Genomic DNA, 26,069 nt, shown 5'->3' with positions numbered 1-26,069 from the left:
CATGGGCCAAATCTGGCTGCTGCCTTTTTTATAAATAAAGTTTTATTGGAACACAGCCATACTCATTCATTTATGTATCATTTCTGGCTGCTTTTATGTTATGATGTCAGAGTTGAGTAGTTGTGACAGAGACTGTAAGACCTACAGTGATTAATACATTTACTAATATATTTTTTGTGCAAATACAGATTTATTTAAGAGAGGGACAGCAATGGGGAAATAGGGAATTCTGTAGCGATTTCTTCAGCCACCCTTAATACTTCTGCTTTGAAAATCTTTATGTTCATATTTCAATTTGCTTAAAGTCACATCTCTCCTATAGAAGTGGAGATACTGATTAAAAGAAAGTTGACCAAAAAAACTGACCTATAGGATTTGCGTAGCCTCAAGGTAGATTGTTAGTTCATCCTCCTCATTTTGGGTTCTTGGGCTTAATGTGAATTGGAAGCATTATTAGGTTGGTAGGATTGAGTAAGCAATAAACATCCTCTTGGAATAAGGAAAAGAGCTATCTATCATTGTATTGAAGGTTTGTCTTTCCCAGATAGTCCTGGGTGCTTTTTATTTGATTAGCAATAAGGAGCGATTGGATGGGCTTTCTCTATAAATGTGTGAAGTTCTCCCATCTCCTACACAGGAGATGCAGTAACTGAATTAAAGTAGCACACACCAGTAACTTATTTATTTATGTTAATATAGTACATAAAAAGGCATTACCTCTCTGTGGAGGAAGTCATCCTCAATGATGATGCATGCTTTTCTCCTAAACCTTTTGCCTTTTCTAAGCGTTTTAAAGTTTTCCAGGGAAATAAAGATTTAGAAAGTTGGTCATTGACCTTCCATTGAACATTTCTGACTGCCTTTGAAAAAGACTCCTCTTGCAAAAATTTTTCATGTCTCCTGAAAATCTAAGAGATTATTCAGGGAAATAATCATGGATGTTCAAACATTGTTACAAAGATGTTCGTGAAAGCACAGTTTACAGCAATGAATAATGGCAAAGAACCTAAACTTAAATTTGAAACGATAGAAAATGTGTTAAATAAATGCTTCCGTACTGTGAGCTTATCAAAGAATATTTAATGGCAGGGAAAGATGCTCTTGGTATATTTTAAGGTGGAGAAAGGGCAGAAAACACACAGGATACATGGTTTAGAACCAGCACACAGGTGAAACAGATGAATGTTTTAGATGGGTTGTTTTTTTAAAAATATTTTTGCTTATCTCTATTTCCTAATGGTTTTTCAAAGAATATTTTTTATAATGAGAAGAAAAAAGAGTTAACTTAAGATGAGCAGACTGTCCTACCAAATATTTCATTTAGAGTTAAGAATGTTGGCTGATAGAAAAATAACTTTCTTTTCATTTTGCTTCCCGGAAAAACTTTCTTTTCATTTTGTTTCGTCATCAGGCTAACTCACTCACTAAGAAAAGTGTACTCAAAATGGGGGATAGGTCAGTTGTTGAGGCGGGTATCAGCAACCCCAGGCCTTTTGACCCTGTGCGAGGCCCGCTGGGTAAAGAGACCGCATTCTTGCTTACCCTGATGCAGAAAACCTACTTCCTTGGCTGGCTTGGGAGTGTTGGGTCAGATTGGTCCTTTCATGAGTGGGGTTTCCTTAATCCTCTTTGTCTTGATCAAACTGTGGCAATGCATTTTCGTAGGGAAAAAAATTCTACTTTTAAAATTTAATTTGTACTAAGCAGCCCCAGGCAAAGAGAGCCTGCAATAAACTTGGTGTCAGTTTCAAGTTTTGCCAAAGTTTGTAAAGTGCTTTGTTTTAGAAGAACTTACCATTTCTGTGTTGGGGTGGGTAATCATCAGACTGGCAAGTAGTTTTCAGAAAATATAAGCCTTAAGTATTACATTTGGCGTTTACAGTTTTTATTGTGTTCACTTTAATGGGACCATTCTTTTTTCTTTCTGTCCCTCTCTCTGTCCCTTACCTGTATTCCAACATTCTCTGGCACTGCCCAGGATGAAAGATATCCCCTTGTAATGTGTGGAACTGTAAGTTCCTTCAGGATAGGCATTGTGATTTTGTATCCTGTTCCTCTCCTGCCCGGTTTTGTACATAGTGACCAATAAGGACTTTTAGTGTGAATTAAAGGGCATTGCAGCAGGCTCTTCCAGATGGGACCCTGTTTCCTGAAGGCAGGGTCTTTCCAATAATGTGATATTTTTACCCTATGCAAGTTCTTGTTTTGTTTGAAATTATAATCAAGCAAGTACAAGAACAGGATGCACTTTGGTGCATGAATATGCTGGGATAGCTTCATGTTGGAGCATGGCATTTGAGAAAAACGATTCCTAGGACTGTTGATTCATTCAGTCAACACATATTATTCATGGTGCCGTCTGAGGCAGCTCAGTCAGAGCGGAGGGAGGACTTTTGGTGTCTGTGGTGGAGACATAAAGATGGGAAGGGAAGTGGAAAAAAGACAGTCTCTTCAATAAATGGTGCTGGGAAAATTGGACAGCTATATACAGAAGAATGAAACTTGACCACTCTCTCACACCATACACAAAGATAAACTCCAAATGGATGAAAGACCTCGATGTGAGACAGGAACCCATCAAAATCCTAGAGGAGAACATAGGCAGGAATTTCTTCCACATCGGCCACAGCAACTTCTTTCATGGTATGTCTCCAAAGGCAAGGGAAACAAAAGCAAAAATGAACTTTTGCATCAAAAACTAGGGATGTACTGTCTGGTGACTAACATAATATAATAAAAAATATTATTATAAAAAAATGAACTTTTGGGACTTCATCAAGATAAAAAGCTTCTGCACAGCAAAGGAAAGTCAACAAAACAAAGAGGCAACCCACGGAATGGGAGAAGATATTTGCAAATGACACTACAGATAAAAGGCTGGTATCTAAGATCTATATAGAACTTCTCAAACTCAATACCCAAGAAACAAATAATCAAATAGAAAAATGGACAGAAGATATGAACAGACAATTTTCCAGTGAAGACATACAAATGGCTAACAGACACATGAAAAAATGTTCAACATCATTAGCCATCAGGGAAATTCAAATCAAAACCACACTGAGATACCACCTTACACCAGTTAGAATGGCAAAAATTGACAAGGCAAGAAACAACAAATGTTGGAGAGGATGCAGAGAAAGGGGAACCCTCTTACTCTATTGGTGGGAATGCAAGTTGGTACAGCCACTTTGGAAAACAGTGTGGAGGTCCCTCGCAAAGTTAAAAATAGAGCTACCCTATGACCCAGCAATTGCACTACTGGGTATTTAACCCAAAGGTACAAACATAGTGAAGAGAAGGGCCATATGCACCCCAGTGTTCGTAGCAGCATTGTCCACAATAGCCAAACTGTGGAAGGAGCTGAGATGCCCTTCAACAGACGAATGGATAAAGAAGATGTGGTCCATATATACAATGGAATATTACTCAGCCATCAGAAAGAATGATTACCCAACATTTGCATCGACATGGATGGGACTGGAGGAGATTATGCTAAATGAAATAAGTCAAGCAGAGAAAGACAATTATCATATGGTTTCACTTATTTGTGGAACATAAGGAATAGCAGGAGATTGGTAGGAGAAGGAAGGAAAAATGAAGGGGGGGATAAACAGAAGGGGAAATGAACCATGAAAGACTATGGACTCTTGGAAACAAACTGAGGGTTTAGAGGGGAGGAGGGTGGAGGATTGGGATAGGCCGGTGATGGGTATTAAGGAGGGCACGTATTGCATGGAGCACTGGGTGTTATACGCAAACAGTGAATCATGGAACACGACATCAAAAACTAATGATGTACTGTATGGTGAGTAACAATCATAATTAAAAAAAATAAAGATGGGAAGGGAGATAAAAAAAAAGAGGTGACACATAGACTCTGGTGTATCCATCCACTGATCCATCCATCCCTCCACCCATCCATCCAACAGAGATGAATTGATAACCTACTAAGTTCCCAGCACTGTTATTGGCACTGGGAACATAGTGTGATTAAGACAAGCAAAGTTACATACTTTGTAGATGGTAGAGCTTATAATAAGTGGGAGATGCAGACAATGGAGTAATTCAATACTATCATTTCAAACAAGGAAAGAAAATGCTAGGGTTCCTAGGTGGCTCAGTTGGTTGAGCATCTGACTCTTGGTTTTCGCTCAGGTCATGATCTCAGGGTTGTGGATTGAGCCCCAAGTCAGGCTCCTTGCTCAGCATGTAGTCTGCTGGAGATTCTCTCCCTTTCTCTCCCCCTGCTCATGTGCGTGTGCTCTCTTTCTAAAATAAATAAAAATCTTAAAAAACAAAACAAGGAATGAAAATGCTATGAAGAAAAATAAAACCATGTAAGGGGATGGAGGCTGATGAGGGCATTGAGGGAAGGCTCTGTGAGAAGGTGGCCTGAAGAAAGACTGGAATGGGGGGGAAGAGGCAAGAAAGATCGCTGGACTGGGCTGAGATCTCATTTTAACTCTACCACTGACTGTGTGACATCGACCAACTCCCTCAATGTCTCTTTCTCACCTAATTGTTGATGAAATAAAGTGACGTGTGTGGCTGTACATTCAAGATGAATATATTATTATTAATAATGTTTCAGGCCTGTTGCATGATTTGCATCAAGGACCTACGGAAGATGGTGTGTGGGGGCACTTACTATTTGCTGCTCGTTCATGGCTGAAGACTGCCAAGCCCAGCCTTCCTGCAGTGGTACAAATCTCCAAGGAGAATTCCTCAAAACACAGGGAATGAAAAAAAGGAGGGTGTCCTTAATCTCTGCATTGGATGGAGAGTATTAGTGTGGGGGTGGAGGTGGGGGGTCTTCCAGATGGGACAGAGACACCCAGCCGTGTTTCCCAACGCACAGTAGAAGAGTTTATTCAAACACAACGCGATCAGTACTGTGTTTGGCACATGAGGCAATGAGGCAGGCATATTCACACGGAACAGGTACATCTGGGGAGCCGTCGAAGCAGATCAGTGCATTTTCTTCACACACTACAGTCACAAGATACACACGATTACCTTTACAAAAGAAAGACGATCATCCTTGTTTGCCAAGAAGGCGGAAGATATTTACATGTTCCTCAGTCCAGCTGTGCTGGCTCCTTTCAGGTCTCCGTGGCCCTGTCCGTCTGGCACCTTGTTTCTCAGGGCAGCTGAGGCTGCCCCTCACAGGAGATGGGAGTCTGATCCTAAGGGCCACAGCTTCCCCCCAAGAGCAAGAGTGCTTCGGATGTAGTTGAGAAGGAGTGAAGTCTTCAGTGCCAGTCTCTCAGCATAAAATGGCATTTTCCAAGGTAAGTGCATCAAGTGTGTGAGGGGAAAGCTCTACGGTTAATGACAATATAAGAAGCATTTCTTTTCCCTGACGCGTGCTTCTTGCTCATTTCTCTAATAACTTACATTCACTGTTCTCCCACCTTTTGGTTTCGTCATCACTCTGAAAAATCTTTGTTCTTCATTCTACATTGGTACAACATTCCTTAAAAAGATGCTGAAATGAAGCAGTGAAACCAAGTAGGTCAAGTGAGAGAAGGTATCACAAACATTCTTTTGTCTTGATTTCTGATTTACGCTTTACAATGGATTGTCAGCTTCCCATCTAAAGAATGGAGGCAGCATGGTGTGCTGGAGTAGAATCAGTGTTTGGGAGACCCGGGCTCTAATTGCAGTTAACTAGCTGGGCAGCTAAATCACTTCCTACTTTCTGGACCTCAGCTTTCTCATCTCTATGGTGAAGCTTTTGATCTGGAATCTAGACCTGAGGTAATGTCTAGACCCGTGAAGTTCTGCTGTGCATGCAGTTGACTCTCCTATGTGAGTACACGATGCTGCATGGTGATGTTTCAATATGTTTGTTCTGTGTCCGGGGAGAATTTCAGCACTAATTGCTGATGCTTGGTGATTGGATCTCAGCTCATCAAGAAACCCCTCCCAGGGCTCTTGGCTGTAAGGCTGTTTTTTTTGCATAATAAGGGCTTAGATTTGGATTTTGAAATGTGGTTAAAGGATGTTTAGACGTGGAGACCAATTATTCTAAGTCTTGCAAAATGATCTAGATTCCAAATTTCGGAGAGAAATCTCCCTTTCCTTTTTGTAAGTACTTCGGTGACTTTATTCCACATCTGCACATTGATCAAACCTCTCTCCTGTCATCTTTCAATTTTTCTAACCTACTTCTCTAACTAAAAATACTGTGGGAGTGACTGGTTCCTCAAGGCTGGTTTTGCTGTGAATTTGTTCATAATAAAATGGGATCTACTGTCAAGTCCTTTCTGCTTGTAGCTATGGACTTATCTCTTTGGTGTCCAGAAAAAAGCCAGGGCATGAAGTATATTTTGTGCCGAGGCTACATGCAATTTGTTGAATACAGAAAAACATCTGAACAGGTACCTGATTCATTTAAAACAAAATGTAGCTTATTCAGTATAAAGAAGCAAGCACATTTCAATGACTGTTCAAGAGTACAGAAAACAGAGGCATACCCTGGCCTTTTAAACATAAGATAGACAACGTTCAAGTTGAGTTTCAAACATTTGTAGTCTAGAAATGCCTTACAGACCCTGTAGGATATTTTACTGCAGTAACAAAAGTAGATTTTCTCTGTTATGATCTAATTTTGATTAACTACATGCAGAATAAAAGCCTATGTCCACTTAACTATGTTTGAGGAATTAAATACATTCTTTTTCCAGTGTTGCCTCCCAAAGGATTGAATCAAATCCACCTAAGAATGATTTCCGCCAGAAAAACCTTTAATTTGCAAACAAAGTTTGTTCTGTGGCTCACCAAAGTGTCTGATTTCTAAACACTCTGTTAAGTAGGGCATTGACTTACAACTAGTGGGAGGAAGAAAGAAAGTTGTACTACTGCTCAATGCCCAGGGGACTGCAGTGGCCAAACGTTTGTTGGTAGGTTTCCTCGGGGTCCAGCCTTACACTAGCATAGCTAAGGGCAAGGCATCACACAATGCCTTCCTCTACAAAGTTTACCCAGTGGTGTTCTTATTTGTGGTCTTTATTGCCCATTAGAACTTTTTGTAGGCAAAAAAAGCCCAGCTGGGTGCTTACTCAAGCCTTGGGTATGAGGCTTAGCAGATGTCCCTTAATGAGGTAGAGACATTCGAACCATGGAGACTCTCCAGGTGTGGTGGGCTAGTTAAGCCTACTGGATGTCTGTTCTTCCCCTACTCCTTTGCGGGCACTGATTTCTGGATGCTGTGTCAGAGAATGAGGAGCAAGTGGACAGGGAATTTTAGAGATATGGGGAAACAGGCAGTGGGCTATAGGATATGAGAAAAGATCAGCCAAACGTGGTTTCAACTGGCAGTTAAATTAAAGAATGTTTACCTGGAAGCTCACCCTTAGAAATTAGAAAAACTGTGGCTGGTAGTCTCCCAAAGGACCTAGTGGTCTGTTGAGAGGTTCCTAAGAGTTACATGGCTAGGAAATATTTTGCACACCTTTGAGTCCTTGGCCTCAAGGACACAATAATATATTAAAAATTAGTAGATCTAACCAAAGTAGAAATGCCTCCTTGCAGGGAGGGGGCACTTGGGAGTTTCTCCAAAGCCACGGCTAGCCTCTGGTGTTTGGTACTCTCTGACTCAGAAGTGGTTCAGGCAGTGCTGTGCTGGCGCGAGCTCAGAGTGGCTCCTGAAAACGTGTTCATACATATTCTTAGCTGGTTGACATCAAGTTAGTAGCTTGAAACTGTCTAAGTCGAGAGTATTTATAACATGGAAATTGGCAAGTACTACAGCTCAGGGCTCCACCTTCTCCAGATCCAGTTGTTAAATATTTAGCAGTGCCCCAAAGAGCTACACTTGTCTCAGAGTCTCACAGAAAGAAAATCAAAGGAGCCTTTTAGTGTCTCTGATGATTAAAGGCTTTGCATGTGCACAGCCCAAAACTTCACTAGCATGGTGGCACCTGATTAAAAAGGCTGACACAGGGCAGCCAGTGACAACTGGTTCAGTTGGTCTTGGAATTTTATATTCAGTTAGTGTTAGAATTTTAACTCCTTGAATTTCCTTTCTTGATCAGTTTCATTTTAACCTGAGGATCTTTGCATTTTGGGCATTACCTGTAGGTTGAGAAATCAGACCCTTTTAGGAATATTTTCGGCTCTGGGAATGACATCCAAGTAGAATCTGAGAGAATCATTTAACTTCCCTGTTTCTCAATCTAACTATTTGTAAAGATGGATGACCTGAGATCTGCCTCTTCGTTTGAAATATCAAAAGTGAAATATAAAGAGCTGGCCTTGGGGTAAAGGGTATTAAAGCTACGTCCCTCACTCCAATTGTCTTCAGGCTTATATCCATTCTGACTAAATTAACCAGTTACTGTTTGCTTACAAATCAGTGACAGGTCAATTCAGCCAAAACAGTTGAATAGTTGAGTCACTAAGACTGTCTATATCGCCCTATATAATGATAACTTCAAGGAACAGATGTGATACTAATTGCACGAGGAGTGATAAGCGTTCAGCAACTTTGGTCAAAATGGTATATATGACTTTGCTATATATGGTTTGTTTCCAAATGCTGGCAACATCAGGATCACCTGGGAATCTTTGTAAGCTTAGCTTATCCCGGGACATTCTGAGTCAAAGGTCTGGGTTGGGGCGCAAGAGTTGTGCTTTAAAGAGCTCCTCATGTCACTCAGCTTTGTTTGCTGGTGGATCAGCAGCATAACCCAGGTCCTAACCCCATCACCCCATTGTCATCTTAGCTTGGAGGCAGTTTTTCTGTGACAGGCTCTTCACTGTGATTCCACTGTAATTCACAACATGAGAATGGGCTTCATGGAGAATAAAAACATCTATTAAAACACGTATCTTCAACAGTAAGTCATCACAATAAAAACAAACTTTAGGAAATACTGTGTAATACAATAATGACTTTCTAACAGGTTTCCCATTTCAAATGTTATATCCGTGTGGCAAAGCGATCAGGGTGCGAGGGAGGCATATTCAGTCATTTTGGTCCTTGGTGTCAATTCACCCGTGGCCTTGATTAATTGGGCCACAGAGCCCAGATAGGTCAGTCAGGTGGCCCAGGGGCTTTAAGTCTCTGGCACCTGTGATGTTCCATCTGGGTTTTCCAGCCACAGACACACAGTCCCAACAATCTTTGTAAGCAAAAGGACAGTTTTGCACATTCAGGGAGAAATAGAGGCTACACAGATACTTTTGCCTGGCACATTTAAACAATCAGAGGAAAAGGACTTAAGTATCCAGATTCATACAGAAAATTGTTTGGTCTGTTATTTTGCACATAAAGACTCAGCTCAACATGATTCATTATTATTTGCACAACTTCTTAGCATATTGGACTAATGCAATAATGCAAAGTCTGCTGTAGAAATTACTTACAGTGTGGAAGGCATTGACAAAAGGTATTCCTTACCTTAACAGGCCCCAGCTGAAAATAATGCACATGGAACAATACAACTAGTGAACTCTTTTGGAGTTTTTTTTAGATTAAATAAACTGAATAAAAATTTTAAAAAGAAGTACATAACTATTCTCAGTATTCAGTTTTAAATTGTGCGTACATATTTCTAAAACAAGGTTTTATAAGGTGAATACTGACTTACTGGATAAAATTCCAGCTGTCAAATGTGAACTGTTAGTAACTAAATTGTGGTTTACCAGAATCATGATTTACCAAGGGGGTTTTCTCTCATCTCAGGGGAGAATGTAGGTTATTACCAGTGGACTGTTGTATGCCTAGGCAACAATCTCCTTAACTGTTTTACACTGACAAATAAATAGGTTTTTTTGGGGGGGGGGAGAGAACAAATTTTCCTCCTTTACAGTCTGACTTATTTTCTGTGCCATGAGGACCCCAGACTAAAATACTTTCTTTTAGGGCCCATCTTTATTTAGTGCTGATAAGGAGGAGATCCACTGATTATCTATGCAATCTTGGGAAAAATCACTTAGCCTCTCTGTTTCTCCATTTCTCATGTGTAGCGTCAAGGATTAGGACCAGAGAAGTTGAAAGGCTCTTCCATTTCTGGTATCCTGTGGTTCCACAATTCCGTCCCTGCCTCCTCTGGCCTTAGTTCAACCTTTCTTTGCTGTGTGAGAGTGTCTAATAACTACTGCTTAGCCCAAAGTCAGAAGAAATGCCCTTCCCTTCCTTAGCTTCCCCACCAAATTAGGTTAGTCATGGCACTCACACTTGTGGAAGTCCGGGCACAAGGAGCCTGGAGGAATCTCCTTGCACGTCCTGGCTGACAGCCCTATGGTCACATGCCTGACATCAAGGTCACAGGCAAATAGTACGGCAGTCACAGTCAGCACTGCTAGGCACACAACACTGCTAAACGCACAGCACTTTTCAGTGGTCAAGGACACTTGAGACACAGAAGCAAAGGCAGAGGAACTGTAAATGTTCTAATCATCAAATATGGTAAAGATTTCTGGGTGTGGGGGGAATTCTCGATACCTCATTTTATCTCTCTATCCCCCCTGGTTTAAATGCCTGCACATGACTCTCAGAGCAACCAATGAAAATTGGTTGAGGGACTGGCATTAAGCTGGTCGCTAAATGTTTGTGGGTTTTTTTCTTCTGTGCAACTGAATTGGTCATTTGTGTTGGTATCATATGTAGATGGCCTTGAGGGCTCTATTGTGACATTTATTCCAATAGCTGAGGGTGGATTCTGCTGTGAGGATCCCAGACAAAAGGATGCACTTAGCCTAGAACCAATAAAGCAAGGGCAATGCAAAAGCCAGGGTGTTGTATTGGAGCTGAATCAGGAGGGCGGTATTCAATAGTGCTGTCTGCCCGTTTCACTGCTTTTGACCGCACAGCCCTGGAGTTCTGGTTACTTACACCACTGCCTTTTGAATCAGGACTCATGGGACCCGCCAACTCTTTCGATCGCGACAGTGGTTATATAGATTTGATCTTTGAAACAGTCTTTAAAAACAAAAAGAGGTTGTGTATGATCAGCTAGAAGCTGAGTTTCTCTATGCTGGAACCACAGGTCAAGGGCACAACTAACAGAAGAAGCAACAGTAAGAGCTGCCATATATTGAGTGCTTACTACATACTGAAAACTGGGGTAGTTGCTTTACCCACACTCGGCGTCTAATTTTTCCAATAGGAGGGAGATAGGCTGTGTAGGAAGAATTTATAAGGTATGAGAATTGTGGTTAACCACTATGGCAGGACTTGGGGCTTTCTTAAGAGGTTTTGAAGAAAAGGGAAGGGTGGTCTTTTGGATCAGTTCCAGGAAGTCCTGCCTGGAAACGGGGTAAGCCTGGTCTCTAAGCCCTCTGGTTCTGGGAAACAAGCCTGTTTCCTCAATATTCTGAGTTCTTGTGAAAGTGACAGATGAAGTGATGTTGGGAGGTGGAAAAGTCCCCTCACTCTGATGTTAAGATGGAGCCAAGAGTGACGTGAGCTGTAAAATGTCTTCCTGAACTCGAAAAGGCAAAAAACCCCCACAAACCAAGCCCCCCGTCAAAACCAAAACGGCATTATGATGAGGTCTGTTTTAAAAGGTCCACTATAGAACAATGAACTGTTTTTAGGGATTCTGGTCTTTTACTCTTTTCACCTGCCTGATTCAATGCATATATATATATATATATTTAGTGAAATCTAATGGGCACATTGGGGTTGAAACTCCAGAGTCAGGATCTGGCCCATATAACATTGGCATTAATATCACTTAGCTGTAACCAAACGAACTAAGTGCTTAGGAAGAGCCAACTAAACACTTCTGTCAGTTATCAGTCTCGCAGTGACCCTAACAGAACGCAGCATGAGCACTGGAATACTGTCCTCTTTAAAGTGACAGGGAACAAGCATGGGCTGGTTTTTATGCCCATCAAATTATACCAGTGAATTAAAAAAATTTTTTTTTACTTCTCCCCTTTTAATTATTTCAGGTATTGAGCTGCGTTAGTGTTTCCTATTCCCAAACATCTATTCCTATTTCTTCCTGTTTGGATTGCCATTCATACAGCATTGTAAGGTGTGTCAAATCGGTGACACATTTGAACCCGTATGGTTTTTCTTTCACTAGTTAATATCTGGATCAAGGTAAGCTGCTCTGATGAGATTTCTGAAAAGCAGGAGACTAAGACAGCTCCCCTATAGGGCCAGGGGCAGATGAGCATAAGAACTATGTCTTTTCTTGTTGTAGTTGGTTTAACTTCGAGCATGATGATACCTTCCCAAAGAGGGACAGTGAGCTGATGACCGAACTACAGCAATTATTTTAAACAGCATTTGCAACATTACAGGTAATCTAGGATGAGATTTCTGGAAAAGAACAAGCTACCCCACCTAGATGGATTACAAATGTGCTTGACTGGCATTTGGAAAGAAGAAAGAAACTCTTATTAAAATTTAACATCAACTTGGCCAGACTTTGGGCTGAACCGGGAGAACAAAGTGCTGCTCAGTGGAAAGCCAGGGGTGGGAGTGATGTGATTTGTACTTCTGAGGCTGATGTAATAAAAAAAGAAAATGGCCGACTAATTCCTTCATGCCAGGTCTACACAGCTCAAATTTCAAGGGTTATTTTGTACCAAATCTTCCTATTACCCAATGGTTTTTCCTTATGAAATGCTTGATTTTTAGATATATAGATTTGATTTGATTTTTAGATATACAAATTTAGATATACAGATTTCCATGGGAAAAGGTACTATCCACTGTCTACAGTTGTCCTGAAGAGAACAATTGGTTCTGAGCGGTGCTGGTGGACACAGTGATACTGAAGATGACCTCACCTCAGCCCTATTCACATGGGGGCCTGTCCCGGTCCACTTCAAACCTCTAACCCTCCTGGTTTTCAAAGACTCTGAATGGGCACCATGGTTACAATGCTTTAGGGTATATGGGGATTCTGTAACTACTTCTAAGCATTCTTCTTCCTTCTCCTCTCTATGTTCCAGGCTCTTAAGCTGACTCATTGCCTCTATGTTCTGAGAGAATTCCCAGCCCAGTGCTTGGGTTAAGATTGTGGGAGGCACTGAAGTCAGGCTGGAACGCTCTTGCAATGTGGCAATAGAATGATCTGCCGTAATAGCACTCATGTCAAAAGACACAATACCACCCATGACATACATTTTCTTTATGATAGTGAAAGACACACTGTGCTATATGCCACTCACCACAGAGGGACCGCTCTGCTGTAGGATGACTGCGCGGACTAGTGAGAACTTCCTAAGAGGCATTTCTTACAAAGTAATCCTAAAGGGATCCATCATGATTTGGTCAGTTTGTCATGAAACATCAAAGTTACCCAGAGCCTTGAACACATCGAACAAGTACAGATGCAACACATACAAGCAAAGCTAATTTAATATGATTCCTAGCAAATTATTAAACTCCACAGTGGTGGGGCAAGGTGTTGTAGGGAAAGGGATCGAGAATGACAGTGAGAACTAGAAAGAGAGAGTGAGAGATGAAGTATGCAATTGATTTTTTGTTGCTGTTTCCATTTTGAAGAGTCTGATCCCACCCAGGCAAAACTGAAATCCTGCCCAAACTGGCCAGAGGCCTCTGACTATGAGGACTGTATCTCGAAGCTGCAGAAACTACAGCTCTAGTCCTCATGAAAAAATGGGAGGCAGTTTATTATCAAAATTCAAACACGAAAATACTTCAAAGCAATTCATTAGCAGCATAGTTCCAAATGCAACATTCCCTTTATCAATCAAGTTTAAATCATGTGGCTTCAATTAGGTTTGTCTTGCCAAGACCCTTCAAAGAGCAGTGCAAAGGAGGGAGAGACGACATCTTTCCTTTTAAATGGCAGACAATCTTTATAAGGAATTCGCTAGGGTTCTATTCTGAAGACTATTCCATTTGATTTGGGGCACTTTTTAAATGACCACTTGGCACTTTCTGTTCAGAGTCTTAGGCACAGTGTGACAGAGTCAGCTTGGTGAGCCCTTCCCCATGCATTCGGTACAGCAGCTGGAACTCGGCAGGCAGCTGGTGTGACTCCTGCCACTTGGTGGTAAATTTGGTTCCTTTTTTGTCATAGTAATGGTATGGAAGATCTTCCCTTGTGTTGGGGTCAAATCCAAAAGGCCAGAATCCATACAAGTGGATCTCTTCACATATTGCTGATGCAAGGGTGTACATAAGAATACCTGTGCTCAGCCGTTTGGGTGACAAATGTTTGTTTTTCCAGTACCTGCAGGATAATAAGTACACGTGGTTTCAGAGGCCAGTGTTGGTTTCAATCCGATAAGATCAACGTGACTGGGCCGGTAGGTGGATTTGTATCTGTAACTTATTTAGTACTTGCCTTTTTCTCCCCCCAACAAATAGTACTGGCTTTGAATCTATCTTTCAGACCACAGAATAACTTGGGTCAGGTCTGGCTACAAGATTCATGAGACCCAGGGCAAAATGAAAATGTGGGCCCTTCCTTCCAAAATTACTGAGAGTTTCAAGAGGGTGATAGCAGAGCATTCAACCAGGCACTGGAGCCTTCTGAGCACAGCCTCTGCGTGACCGTACAGGCCGTACGTGTCCGATGCCAGCCCTGCCTCACAGCTGTCCTGAGGAGTGGTGGCTCTGACTCGTTGGTGACACCACAGAAGGCCAGCAATGAGAATGACTCTGCTTCTCATACACAAAGGGCCCTTGGAAGTGGGGAGGAGGTTGTTTAATCTAAGGGCACCTCCTGTGTCACTTTCTTACCCAAATCTAGAGATTAAATCCTTCTTCTTTGGTCTGGAGACAGTGTGGGGACTTATTTTTCTGTACCTTCTTGTACCAAGTCATATTCCCTGTTCCATTGTTGTTTAGCTAGGGGGTCCTGAGCTCTCCTTTAGCATGGCAGGGCCTAAGAAAAGTGTTTAAACACTTTCTGAATTAAAAAAAAAATGCTAAATTATGGCCGTTTTTCCTTTGAAGCCTTCCTACTTATACTACCACATATTTGAGACTGCGGGGAGGGTGTGTGTGTGTGTGTATCATTGGCTATGCAGGCAAAATGAAACTGTTCATAAATCAGGTTTCTATGAACTATATTTCCTCCGAGTTTTCATTGAACCAATGTGTTTGGTTCAAGCCTGAGTGGCTGTGAAGCATTACGGCTGACTCCACAGCCCTTCTGAGAAGCTGGGAGCAGGGTAGGCCACACAGGCCAATTTCCCAAAGTTTCTAAGCATGCATAGTTCCTTCTTTACTACTTGAAAGCTTCACACATAGATCTTTCCCCATTCCAGTTGAAATTTAAAAGTTTAGTCTTGGTTTTCTTACCTAAGGAGTTAGAATGACTTCTGACAATTCTTTTGGTATGGCTAAATTTAAATAAAGCAAGAGGGGAGAAAAATGAGGAGGTCAAAAGACCTCAGGAGGACAGATTAGTGGGAAACCTGGCTTCTAATTCTGTTTTTGCCCATTTTGGGAAGTGACATTGGGTAAATAACTCCTTTTGTTTGTACCTCAGTTGACTCATCTTTAAACTCAAGAAATGGGCTACATCACCTCAAAAAGATGACTGTACATCCCAGGAAACTAGGATAGTCCCAAATTTTGTTTGTTATCCTGCTGTCATTATTAATAGCACCTTCTTTCTCTCAAAGACAAAGCTCCAGTTTGGGCTATATATTATGGTCCTAACCCTACCTGTTAGAGACATACCACTTTATTCGATGATGATTCCTCCTTCTATGAGAGGTCAACTAAACAGATCTCTAGTTTGGGAAACTTTAGAGGACTACAAGACGGGGATAAAAATCTTTGAACTCCCCGGTTACCAGTCCTCCCAGAACCCACTTTAACTTGTAGGATGATCTGGACAGTATGTTAGGACATGGAGGCTACTTGCATAGGAGAAATTAGAGTTGAGGCAGTTTCCCCAGATGATTTCAAGAAAAATGAATCTTACAATTAATTTTGCTTTATAAAATGCCCTGGACTAGTGGCTCCCAATTCTGACTACATATTAGTCATCTGGGGAGTTAAGAAAAACAGGTATCTGGGCCCTTCCCCTCCCACCTCCAGATAAATTACATTAAAATCCCTTGAAATAGAGCCCAAGCAACAGTATTTTTTAAAGTTCTCCAAGTGATTCTAATGGATAGCCAGAGTTAAGACTCATCAGAATAGACAAAAATATTGCATTTCTGGTCAAGCTCTCTATCAAATTATAAGGGATAACAACAAGGTCATAAAATACCCTTCACATGTTTTGGCACTGAAATCCCAAATGATAAAGGCCGATTATACAATTTATGATTTACCTAGGTGGTTTTCTAATCTTGGACATTGACAAAACTCCCAAGTATTAAATAAAAAGGAACATTTGAAGTCAATTGCACCTTTTTAGAAAACTGCTTGGTTTCTCTAATTTCCCCATTGGCATTATGGGGACCTAGCTATCCATTTAAAGAAAATTCTTCATTTTTGGTGATTTCCATGACTGCCTGTTAGGCTTACCACCAAGGGAGGAGACGGCATAGAGAAGGGAGGCTGATGAAATACCAGTCCCCCCATTTGGCACTTTGTTACCAGCTGGGGGTAGATGACTGAACTTCTTACCTAGAATGATTCATTCTTTCATTATAAAAACATAAGAGTTTGCCCTAAAGTGTTAAGCTAACCACAACAAGTAACTAATCGGATACCTCCCACCCCCAAGAGATTACAATATTGATTTGCCATCTGGTGGGATAAGACTTAAAGGCAATAAAATATACACACCTGTTGACATGTTGCATTATATTTCCAGGCCAAGCCAATTGGACCTTTAACTGACCTCTGTGTTCAACAAAAAAGTCAACTAATGTCCTGGTAACAGTTGCTGAAGTGTGGAAGAAAAATGCAGGGATCCAAAGAATGGCCCCATCGAGCTTTTTTAAACTGAGGAAAAAGTTGTTACGGTCCTGAATGGTCAAAAGATTGTTGTAATATTTTTCCAGAATGCTGGGGTTGAAGGTGGTAAGGTTGGTTTTCCTTCCAACATCTCTTTGGAAAGCCTCCGTAGGGGCGAAATTGCAACGGAAAACAAAATCTGACTTATCTATTTCTTGTCCGCACCGGCTCCCTGTCAGGATCCCACTATTTCCAACCACAGCACACATATTAAAATGCTTATTCACAATGGGTGATACATCTGGAAGCAGTGATCGGAAGTTATTGCTAATAGAGAAAACATATTTATGGCTGGAATAATCATAGTGCATCAGTTGTCCGATCCGAACACTATTCTTGGTCAAAGAAAAATTTTTTATTACATCGACATGCTGAAGAATTTCTTGCCTAAAATGAAAAGAAATTCATTAAATGCATCCCATTCAAAAGAATTGATTTTCCATCTTATGTCTTATGCCGCCATTTTATTCAGACAAGAATCGTAGGTACACTGTATCCAAGAAAGATTATACATTCATAATAATTGTGGTTTTTGGGGGAAGGACTCCTTCAGAATCTACAGACGTGCCGATTTCTCGGTCAAGTTCTGGATGTAATCCTTCAAGGCGTATAAATTTTGTAACTCACAGTTGTTCTACATGAAAAGTGTATTTGATCAAGGGGGAGGCATAGACCAAACTATGTCAGAAAATACAGGGAGACAATTTACACAGGCTTCAAAAAGCTGACATTAATGCACAAACATTGGTGACTTAGAGTTTGTAACTAGGGACTACTTGTTTGCTATTGGACTTCAGTGTTCAAGGAATATCAAATATCGCTGGTGTCCAAATAAGAGCCAAGTAGATATGAGTCAGTATAGTACTATCTATTATTAAAATATGGAAATGGTAGTATCAGTGAGTGTAGTTGAATATTTAATAGAAATGAGATGATAATCTCATTAAGGTCCTCTGAATAATGAAACAGGAATTTTTTCTCCTTGATTATATAGAAACACAATTTAGTTGGAGTAACTTAATCCTTAGAAAAAGAGGCTATGGTAAACTGTGAAAATGTGCGTATATTATAAGAATTCAGAGGATAAACAAGGCAAGGGTGATACTTAGCACTAATTTCAGGTTGCTTTCATGTTGAGCTTTAAGTAAAATTAAGCATTTCCTCTTAAAGTTTCAGCTATTTAAAATATTTAAGACAGACCAGTAACATGTGACTTTACTAGATTCTCTAATTCTGAGAAATCACATTGTGAATTTCCAGTGTCTTTTGCCTAAGAAATAGCAGGATCGAAACTAAATGTTGTGTATATCATCACTTTACCTGGAATTTTATTTTAAAAAATTACTTCGCTTGTCAAAGTATAAAGCAACATCAACTGGAAGCTTTAATTTAAAACTTCCAAAGTTACAATACTGTTCTTTACAAACTATTCTTTAGCTGTTATAAAGGTAAAGTAAATTTAAAATGATACTGGGAAAATTAATTAAAGACTACATAATAAGTGAAAGGAGGGAAGTTTTGAGAAGGAAATATTGTTCTGACTAGTCATTTGGGTCACATGGCCTAGTGTGGGAAGAAAATTTTTATTGTTAGGAATATGTTTTGGGGAAGGTATAATGTATACTACCATTAAAGTTTTCTGGGTTGTCTATAAAATTAATATTGGACTAAAAACCTAATAGTTTAAAAGAAGGGCACTTCGGTGGTTTTCAAATTAATCAATGATTGCCATGGAGTAATTTCTAAGTAAACAGTTTTAAAAATTTTAATACTAATCACATGACTATATCAGCTTTTCAAGTAAACCACATTTTCACGACACCATAGATATCTAGTGACTTTGTTTTAATTTTGTCATTAGCTTAAAATAAAAAAAAATTACAGTAACTAGAAATGCTATGACCAAACACAACCCCTTAAATGAGTGGTAAAATGAGTATGTGTAAAATAAGTATTCACACCCCTAATGAATACACTAGATGGCTCACATTCCATTTAGCAGCATAATAATCCCACCAAAAAGGAAGGAGTAATGATTTATCTGGGGTTACTAAGAGTAGACCAGAATCACTCAACATAATAAATTTGAATAAATCTCATCCTTCTTCCCCACTTCACACACACACAAACCCCATACGTACACACACATAAAATCCCTCATGTATAAACAAGGCTGTTACAAGACAACCTATAAAAATGATGTTGGTAGCTTTTACAATATGTTAAAGGCTGTGAAGGTTTAATGAAAATGAATAGGTGAAACCAAAACAAAACCATACTTAAATACCTGCATATATTTGGGCCAAGATTTTCACTAGTAATCGATAGGGGAAGATTATAGTATTTGTTGTGTATTTCAGGGTGAGACAATTCTATTTCATTAAAATTTTTTTTTTCTCAGAGGGAGAATGAAATGCATTAGGTGGTCTTGATGCAATTAACTTTTTTATTTATTTTTTACGTATTTATTTTAGTAGATGGCTTTGGCAGTGTTACCCATGCATGTTCACTGTAAGTCATTGTGCTCAATTAAGCCCAAGTTAGGGCGGATATTGGAAATATCTTTTTCTCTTCCATTCAATTGGTTTTCTTGATGTTTTCTTTTTTATGAGAGGGCCCTATATACATAAAAAAGGGTTACCAATCAGGCTTTGTGCAGTCAGGCCGAGAAGAAAATACAAATAACACCTCGGGGTGGGGGATAGGATAGATTTTCGTTGTTTTGGATCATTTGTTTTGTTTTTTGTACTCCAGAATTCAAAAACACCTTTCGGATCTTTTCCCCCTATCCTACCTTTGATGTAAAAACGCTGTCCGATTAAATGTCCACTTAGAAGGTTTCTCTTGGAGTTCGTGGGTCAGAGAATTCGTAATGGGCACAAATGACGGATCTAGAAACTTCAGCGCAAATTGTGACCTGGAGAGGAGCATGAGTACACAGACAAACGTGCTGGCCTCAGCTAGGGGAAGCCAAGGTAGCCATTAAAGCCCAGGAGGCTGGGGACGGCGGCGGCGGGGGGGAGGGGCAACTGGCACACGCACTGGCTCTATCCCGCCCGAGCCTCTCTCATTTGGTCCACTCTCCGCTCCCACACACACCCAGGGATAAAAGAAAACTAGGGAAATCCGCCTCCATTGTCCATTCCTCCGGGTGCGGGAGAGACTATAAAATGGCCGTCTGGCGGAGAGCAGGGGCGGGAGCCCGGCGCGCTGCTGGAGCCTGGTGCGCCGTGAGGACCAGCGAGTCAGCACCGCGGACAGCGGCCGCGCCTCCGCTAGACCCGCGACGCCCCGGCTGTCCGGGTGAATTGATTTTTGGAGAAAGGGCAGAGGAAACCGGAGACCCAAGGGGAAGACTGGGGGTGGCTCCTGCCTTAACCTCTTACTTCCCGAGCCCAGTCTGACTTCACTCCCTGTCCCCTGACTGGGGATCGCCGGAGGCCGCAGGCCAGCTCCACTCTTCTGCCCAGGAGGGGCTTCTCTAGGTTCCGCACTTCTGGCCCGCTTGGACCACAGGTTGCAGATTGTATTTGACACCTGCCCCTCAGGAGATCCTCCTGGGAGAACTCCTAAGGGTCACAGGTAGAGGCAGGGGTTCTCAATGAGTTGCGCCAAGCAGCGCCTGGCGCTTTCCCAGTCCAGCCCCTCGCCAGGCGGTGAATTGGACCAGGGGCGAGGGAAGGCGGCCCTTAGGAGGCTTGCTTCCCGCAGAGGGCGGAGGAATTGCAGAAATCCCGGAAGGGGGGGGGCAGTGGTGGCAGCAGGAGGAAAGGTTCGGGGTAAAATACCCCAGGGGCTACAGGAGAATAGACCCGAGCATCATTTGATGCAGCTGGGCTTGGTAAGAGGAGTGAGGACAGCGCAAGGGGAGTCCAGCGCCTGCGCCATTAAATCGGCCCCGGACCGCCCGGAGTCCGGCCGTAGAGTCTGCGGACGCTGCACCGGGAAGGCACTCACCTCACGCACGTCCATCTCCCGGTTCAGCGCCCCCTCCCTGCCCCCACACATCGCCTCTCCCTCCATCATCATTCTCCTTAAACCCTCCCCCCATTTTTGAAATGGGGGAAGGGATGCCGAGGAAGAATACAAGAAATGCAATCACATCGATTAGAACAACGGCTTTTAGGGGCTTTGGGTTAAAAAAAAAATAAAGGAGAGGGGGAAGGGAGAATCAGAGAGAAGAGTGGAAGGACCACGCAGTTATCTTCCCCAAAGTGTCTCGGAGAAGCCAAAACACCCCTCTGTGATCTCCCCCCCCCAAATAAACCAGATACCCGAGGTCGCTCAAATAGAGGCCCGCACTCACCGGAATCCCGCGTGGAACATGTACATTCGGGGCGCCCCTGGGTTGGCGTATTTGGGAGTGGTGAAGATGTTCTCCTTTTTCAGGGACACGTAGCTGATGAGCGATAAAATCAGCAGGGCGACGCTGAGCATGACCAGTCCCAGCACACTGGCGACCCGGGCCATTTTGCAATTTCTCATCCCAGGCTGGGCTGGGATCAGGGGAAGCAGGGAAATCGGTCCATTGAGCGGCCAGCAGCTCGCCGGCGTGTCAGTGTCTGTGAGTGTGTGTGTGTTCGCGCGCGCGTGTCAGCGTGTGTGGCGGGGGAGGGGGACCGGGCAGGGGAGCCGCGGAGGCCCGGGGGTGGGGGGAGGAAGGGCAGGAGCCCTAGAGAGAAGCCGACCCCCAAGGCAGGGCCGAGCGGGGCCAGGAGGCTGGGCAGGAAGATGGAGGGTCCGCGCGGCGGCGTGGCGGAGGAGCGCGCTGCGCCGTGCGTCCCCGGCCGCCTGCTCAGGCTCCCCCGCGCGTTTCCAGCGAGGCTGCCATCTCCTCCGCTGCCTGTAAGATAAATGTGATTGGAATAATGTTACAGTTCGATCTAAGCACAGAATTTAATTAACGAACTCTAATCTCCCAAATAAGCGGGGGTAGGGGCCAAGAGGGAGGAGGGAAGAAGGGTAGCAGAGGGAGGGGAATTGAGGCTGGAAGGCTGCAGCCCAAGTCCGCGGGCTCCCCGGGTGAGGGTTCGCTCAAGGAGGTGCCCCTGGCAAGACAGAAGCCCAAACTTGGTTCAACGGACCGTTCATTACTTTATAAATATATTACAGGATAGGGTGAAAACAACTGGACTTGCTGTCGTGGAGGTTATATACCAGATGCATGCTTCTCCTAGAGGCAGAGAGAGTGGTTTTAGGAAGACAGACATTTAAAAGCTTCTCTCCTCACCACTGAGGCACCGCCCTGGGCCCCACAAGGTAGCACGTGCCCCAGCAAGCCAGCACCCCAGCCAAGATGCCCTAACAGCTGCTGGGCCAGCCTGCCTTGTGAACGCTTAAAACCTCCCTAGAATTTTCCAGAATCTCTCCCCTATCCACTTCCTATGCCCACCACATACATTGTTTCTCTCTAAAACATAAGCAGTGCCTAGCACAGTTGGGAGGTGAGCTGTGAGTGTGGAGGGCCTGGCTTCTCCTTCCCTGTCTTTGTTCCAGCACACTGCTGGTGGTCAACTGGGCAGTGCTCCTGAGTTGACCCTGGAGCAGTTCTCCCTGATTTAACTCTGCATTGCCCACTTTCCTGACCCATCCCTGGGGCCAGGTCTTGGGGATGGGCCACCTAACTTAGCCCTGCGAGGCCCAGAAGCTAAAGGCATTATGAATTTTATAAATGTACAGAACTCTCTTTTGAAGGAGCCCAAGAACCAGGTAAGAGAGGCTGTCTCGGAGGGTGGAAGGAAGGCTTATTGCCTAACACTTTGTATTGCTTGACCTTCAGTTTGTTTCAGAATAGTCATATGCTGCCTGTTTTAACACCCATTGGAAATAAAAATTAATCCATTTTCAGTCAGGCTGCTGTATTCTCAGAGGCAACCCACGTATTTCTTGAGTTCTGTTCTTGCAGTTAGCTTGTGGCTTCCTCCACCCTAGTCTTACCCTTGGCCTGGTCCTCCTGGTACTGGTCCAGAAGCACTAATGAAAGAAGTTGGAGGTGAGACATTGGGCTCGGAGAACCTTTTCCAATAAAGCATTGGATACTTGATACCTTCTGAGGGGGATATGATTTCTTTCTCTCCTGAACTCCTTGTCTTATGGACTTCGGTGGACCTGATGTTTTGGTCGTTCTGGGGACCCCAAATTCCTCAAAGGGGTGAACTCTTGGACTGTAAGCTTCTATAAAGCCAAGGCCATATCTTCTTCCTTGCTCTTTGCGCCTACTGCCCAGCAACTCTCCCATGTAGAGGGCATACTTAATAAATGCTTGAGAACTGAATGAGGTCCCTTGTGAAAAACATCTGTCTGGTGGTGGGCAGCAGCATGCAGAATGCAAATGTCTGTTTCCAATGAATGAAAAAAGGGTGTTGTTCATTTTGCACCCATGGGAGGCATTTTATACCAAAATCTAAAAATGTGGGCCAGAGCGCCTGGGTGGCTCAGTTGATGAAGCATCCAACTTTTGATTTGGCTCAGGTCATGATTTTGGGGTTGTCAGATCGAGCCCTGCATCGGGCTCCACACTAGGCATGGAGCCTGCTTGGGCTTCTCTCTCTCCCTGTCTCTGCACTCCTCTTCCACTACACCTGCACGCTCTTTCTCTCAAAAAGAAAAAAGAATTAAAAAAAAAATTAAAATGTGGGCCAAGAGGACACAAATAATCTTCTTTTTCTCATGGGACCTTTCTTATTTAAGAAGTGTTAGAAAAAGCTTGCATATTTATATATGATGAATACTCGAACCCTATGTTTTGAATAATTACCATAGTTTCTTTTAAAGAGAAGATCATATGAATATAGTGTAAAATGCCAAAAAGAGTAAGGTCTTCCCTCAGAGAGCTGTCTAGGAATTCCACATATTGGAAAAATTCTTCTTGAACACGAAGGCAGGGAACATGCCGTGGAGCTCAGAGTAATGGTTACACATTCAGGCTCTAGAGCCAGCAGCCCTGACTTCAAAAGCTTCCTCTGGCACCCACAGCTATGTGACCTGGGGTAAATTATCAGCCTCTTTGTGTTCCAGGCTCCTCGGTTGCAGAATCAGGATGAAAACCTTCCAGGAGTTGGGAGAAGATTACACAAGGCATGTAAAGACCTTGGCACAGCTCCGGGTCTGTATTAAGCTGTTAATAAGTATGAACTAAACAGCCTGGGCAAGTTTTCAGTGTCTTTCTCTGACCCCATAAATGACCCACTACAGAATGCTTGAGAAGGGATGTACTTGGTGAGGTATTTTCCTAAAGAAAATGGCTAAGATCAAGAAGCTCTTTGGTTCTCTTTTCAAAAAAACACAATAGGCTTTCTATTCTGCCTGGATTTAAAAGTTGATATATTGCTTATGTTTAGCCTACTTTCGTGAACCTTCTAAATAAAGTCCTAGTAGGATGATTCCCATATTGCATATGGGTTACCAAAAGTCATATGATGTAAAGAAACCAGAGGGCAGGAATCCTGTGCCAGGCCTAAAGGTGGAAATGGCAATTACCAGAGGGAAAAATCCTGGGGATGGTGCCTCACAGAGCAACTGCAGTACTGGATATGGGATTTTTCAAGCCTGGCTGGATAGCTACTTAGTAAATTAAAAAATAATTAGGACATTTCTGCAGAATATCACTTAACAAATTTCATTAGAAATGAGACCTGTATGGGAGAATAGGAGAGTGAAAATGAGAAATACAGAAATGAAAGACCCCTCTGATTTAGGTTTTCTAGGGGAGCTGTTATTTTGGACACAAGTACTTCCTTCTCCCACCTCCATGACTGCCTACCTTTTACGAACATGGCTCTGTGACCCTGTCTAGTTCCTCACCAACTCATACATACCAAGAGTAGACTCCAGGCATTTTTGATGGGAAAGCTGGGAAGGATGATGTCTTTCCTTAGAAAGAGCCTCGTTCAGGGGCACCTGGGTGGCACTGTCTAGTGAGCGTCGGACTCTTGGTTTTTGCTCAGGTCATGATCTTAGGGTCGTGAGATCCAGCCTCGTGTCGGGCTTCTTGCTCAGCACAGAGTCTGCTCAAGATTCTCTCCCTCTGCCCCTCCCACTTGTGCTCTCTCTCTCTCTCTCTAAAAATAAATAAGTAAATCTTAGAAGAAAAAAAAGGAAAGAGCTTCATTCATTTATTTCTGTTTTCTCTCATCAATTCATTAAATAAAATGTGTTATCAGACACCTTGCTGGACAGATAAAGGGTAACAAAATCATCCTTGACCTTCTAATGCTTACGGTCTTGTGGGAGAGAGAAGAGTAAGCATAAGTAAGCAGGTACTGGGCGGTCCTGTAGAGTAGGTGCACTGGCAATACTGTGGAGAGCTCAACAATAGAGGGCTGATGGGAGAACCGGGGCATAAACTGTGACAGGTTGGCAGGGTTCTTCATAGAGGCAACATTTGAACTGGGTTTTAAAGTATGAGTAGGATTCATTAGGTAAAGAGGCTAAAAAAGGACATTCTAAGTAGAAGGGAGATGAGGAGGCAGGGAAGATTACGGTGGGATTGAGGGATGCCAAGAGATAATGAGGTGCCTGCCATAAATAAGAAGAGCCTAGAAAGGGAGTGAGGGCTAGATTGCGAAGGGTCCTGGGTGACATGCTGGGAGCTGGCTGTGTCCTTGGCAGCTCTGCTCACAACCGCCCAACATTTAAGAGAGGACTGGCTCAATCTAATTTGCACCAAATGGATGTAGGAGCAGCTGGAGGCAGGCCCGTGGGGAGATGGGAACAGCAGCTGCTTAGGTGGACATCAGCTGATATGTCCTGTCCATGTGTAAGAAGCACCAGTGTGCCTTAATTTATCAGTGAACCAACTGACCATTTTCTGTTAGGAGATACTCACTCCTGAGCAAGGCGCCGGGGAGTTGACTTTTGAAGGGCAAGTGACCCCTCCTATATGACATGGAGATCATAGTCCAGGGAGCTCAGGGACAGCCCACTGGAAATCGCTCTTTGGCCATATGTGACTGGAGTTCCTTCGGCACATTACCGCCTGACTTCTTAGTTTCTAATAGGTCTAACAGTGGCCACAGGGGAAAAAGATTTTGGGACTCTCGGGGTTTTTACCTCCTATTTTCCCATGGAAGATACTTTATGAGCTCAGAGGTGGGAAAGCCATTGTCATCAAAGAAAGCTTCACAAAAGCCCTCAGACGGGACTGAAACTAGAAAAGATGCATGGAATTTTCCAGAGGTGGAGATGGTAGCAGAGGGCAGGG

At 42.8% G+C, this 26,069-nt stretch overlaps 1 protein-coding gene across 1 annotated transcript; it reads right to left on the bottom strand.

The window, feature by feature from the left end:
* Nucleotides 1-4,846: 4,846 nt before the first annotated feature.
* Nucleotides 4,847-21,753, bottom strand: ST8SIA3 (ST8 alpha-N-acetyl-neuraminide alpha-2,8-sialyltransferase 3). The gene is made up of 4 exons (XM_002920258.4): nucleotides 21,174-21,753; nucleotides 19,662-19,784; nucleotides 16,697-17,254; nucleotides 4,847-14,174 (listed from the first exon to the last, which is right to left on the bottom strand). Exons 1-4 carry the CDS (start codon nucleotides 21,350-21,352, stop codon nucleotides 13,892-13,894), a joined length of 1,143 nt encoding a protein of 380 aa, XP_002920304.1. The 5' UTR covers nucleotides 21,353-21,753; the 3' UTR covers nucleotides 4,847-13,891.
* Between the last annotated feature and the right edge of the window lie 4,316 nt (nucleotides 21,754-26,069).

This window comes from Ailuropoda melanoleuca, chromosome 14 (genome assembly GCF_002007445.2).
Source record: "Ailuropoda melanoleuca isolate Jingjing chromosome 14, ASM200744v2, whole genome shotgun sequence".
Taxonomy (NCBI): Eukaryota; Metazoa; Chordata; class Mammalia; order Carnivora; family Ursidae; genus Ailuropoda; species Ailuropoda melanoleuca.
This window is presented reverse-complemented; position numbering and strand designations above follow the sequence as displayed.

Bases quoted from the DNA above. Each gene is read 5' to 3' on its own strand.
- ST8SIA3 (XM_002920258.4), bottom strand. From the start codon at position 21,352: ATGAGAAATTGCAAAATGGCCCGGGTCGCCAGTGTGCTGGGACTGGTC. The intron at 19,785-21,173 runs GTGAGTGCGGGC...GCTCCTCTCCAG, and splicing joins ATGTTCCACGCGGGATTCCG to GTCACAATTTGCGCTGAAGT. The intron at 14,175-16,696 runs GTGTGTATATTT...ATTATCCTGCAG, and splicing joins ATAATGCAACATGTCAACAG to GTACTGGAAAAACAAACATT.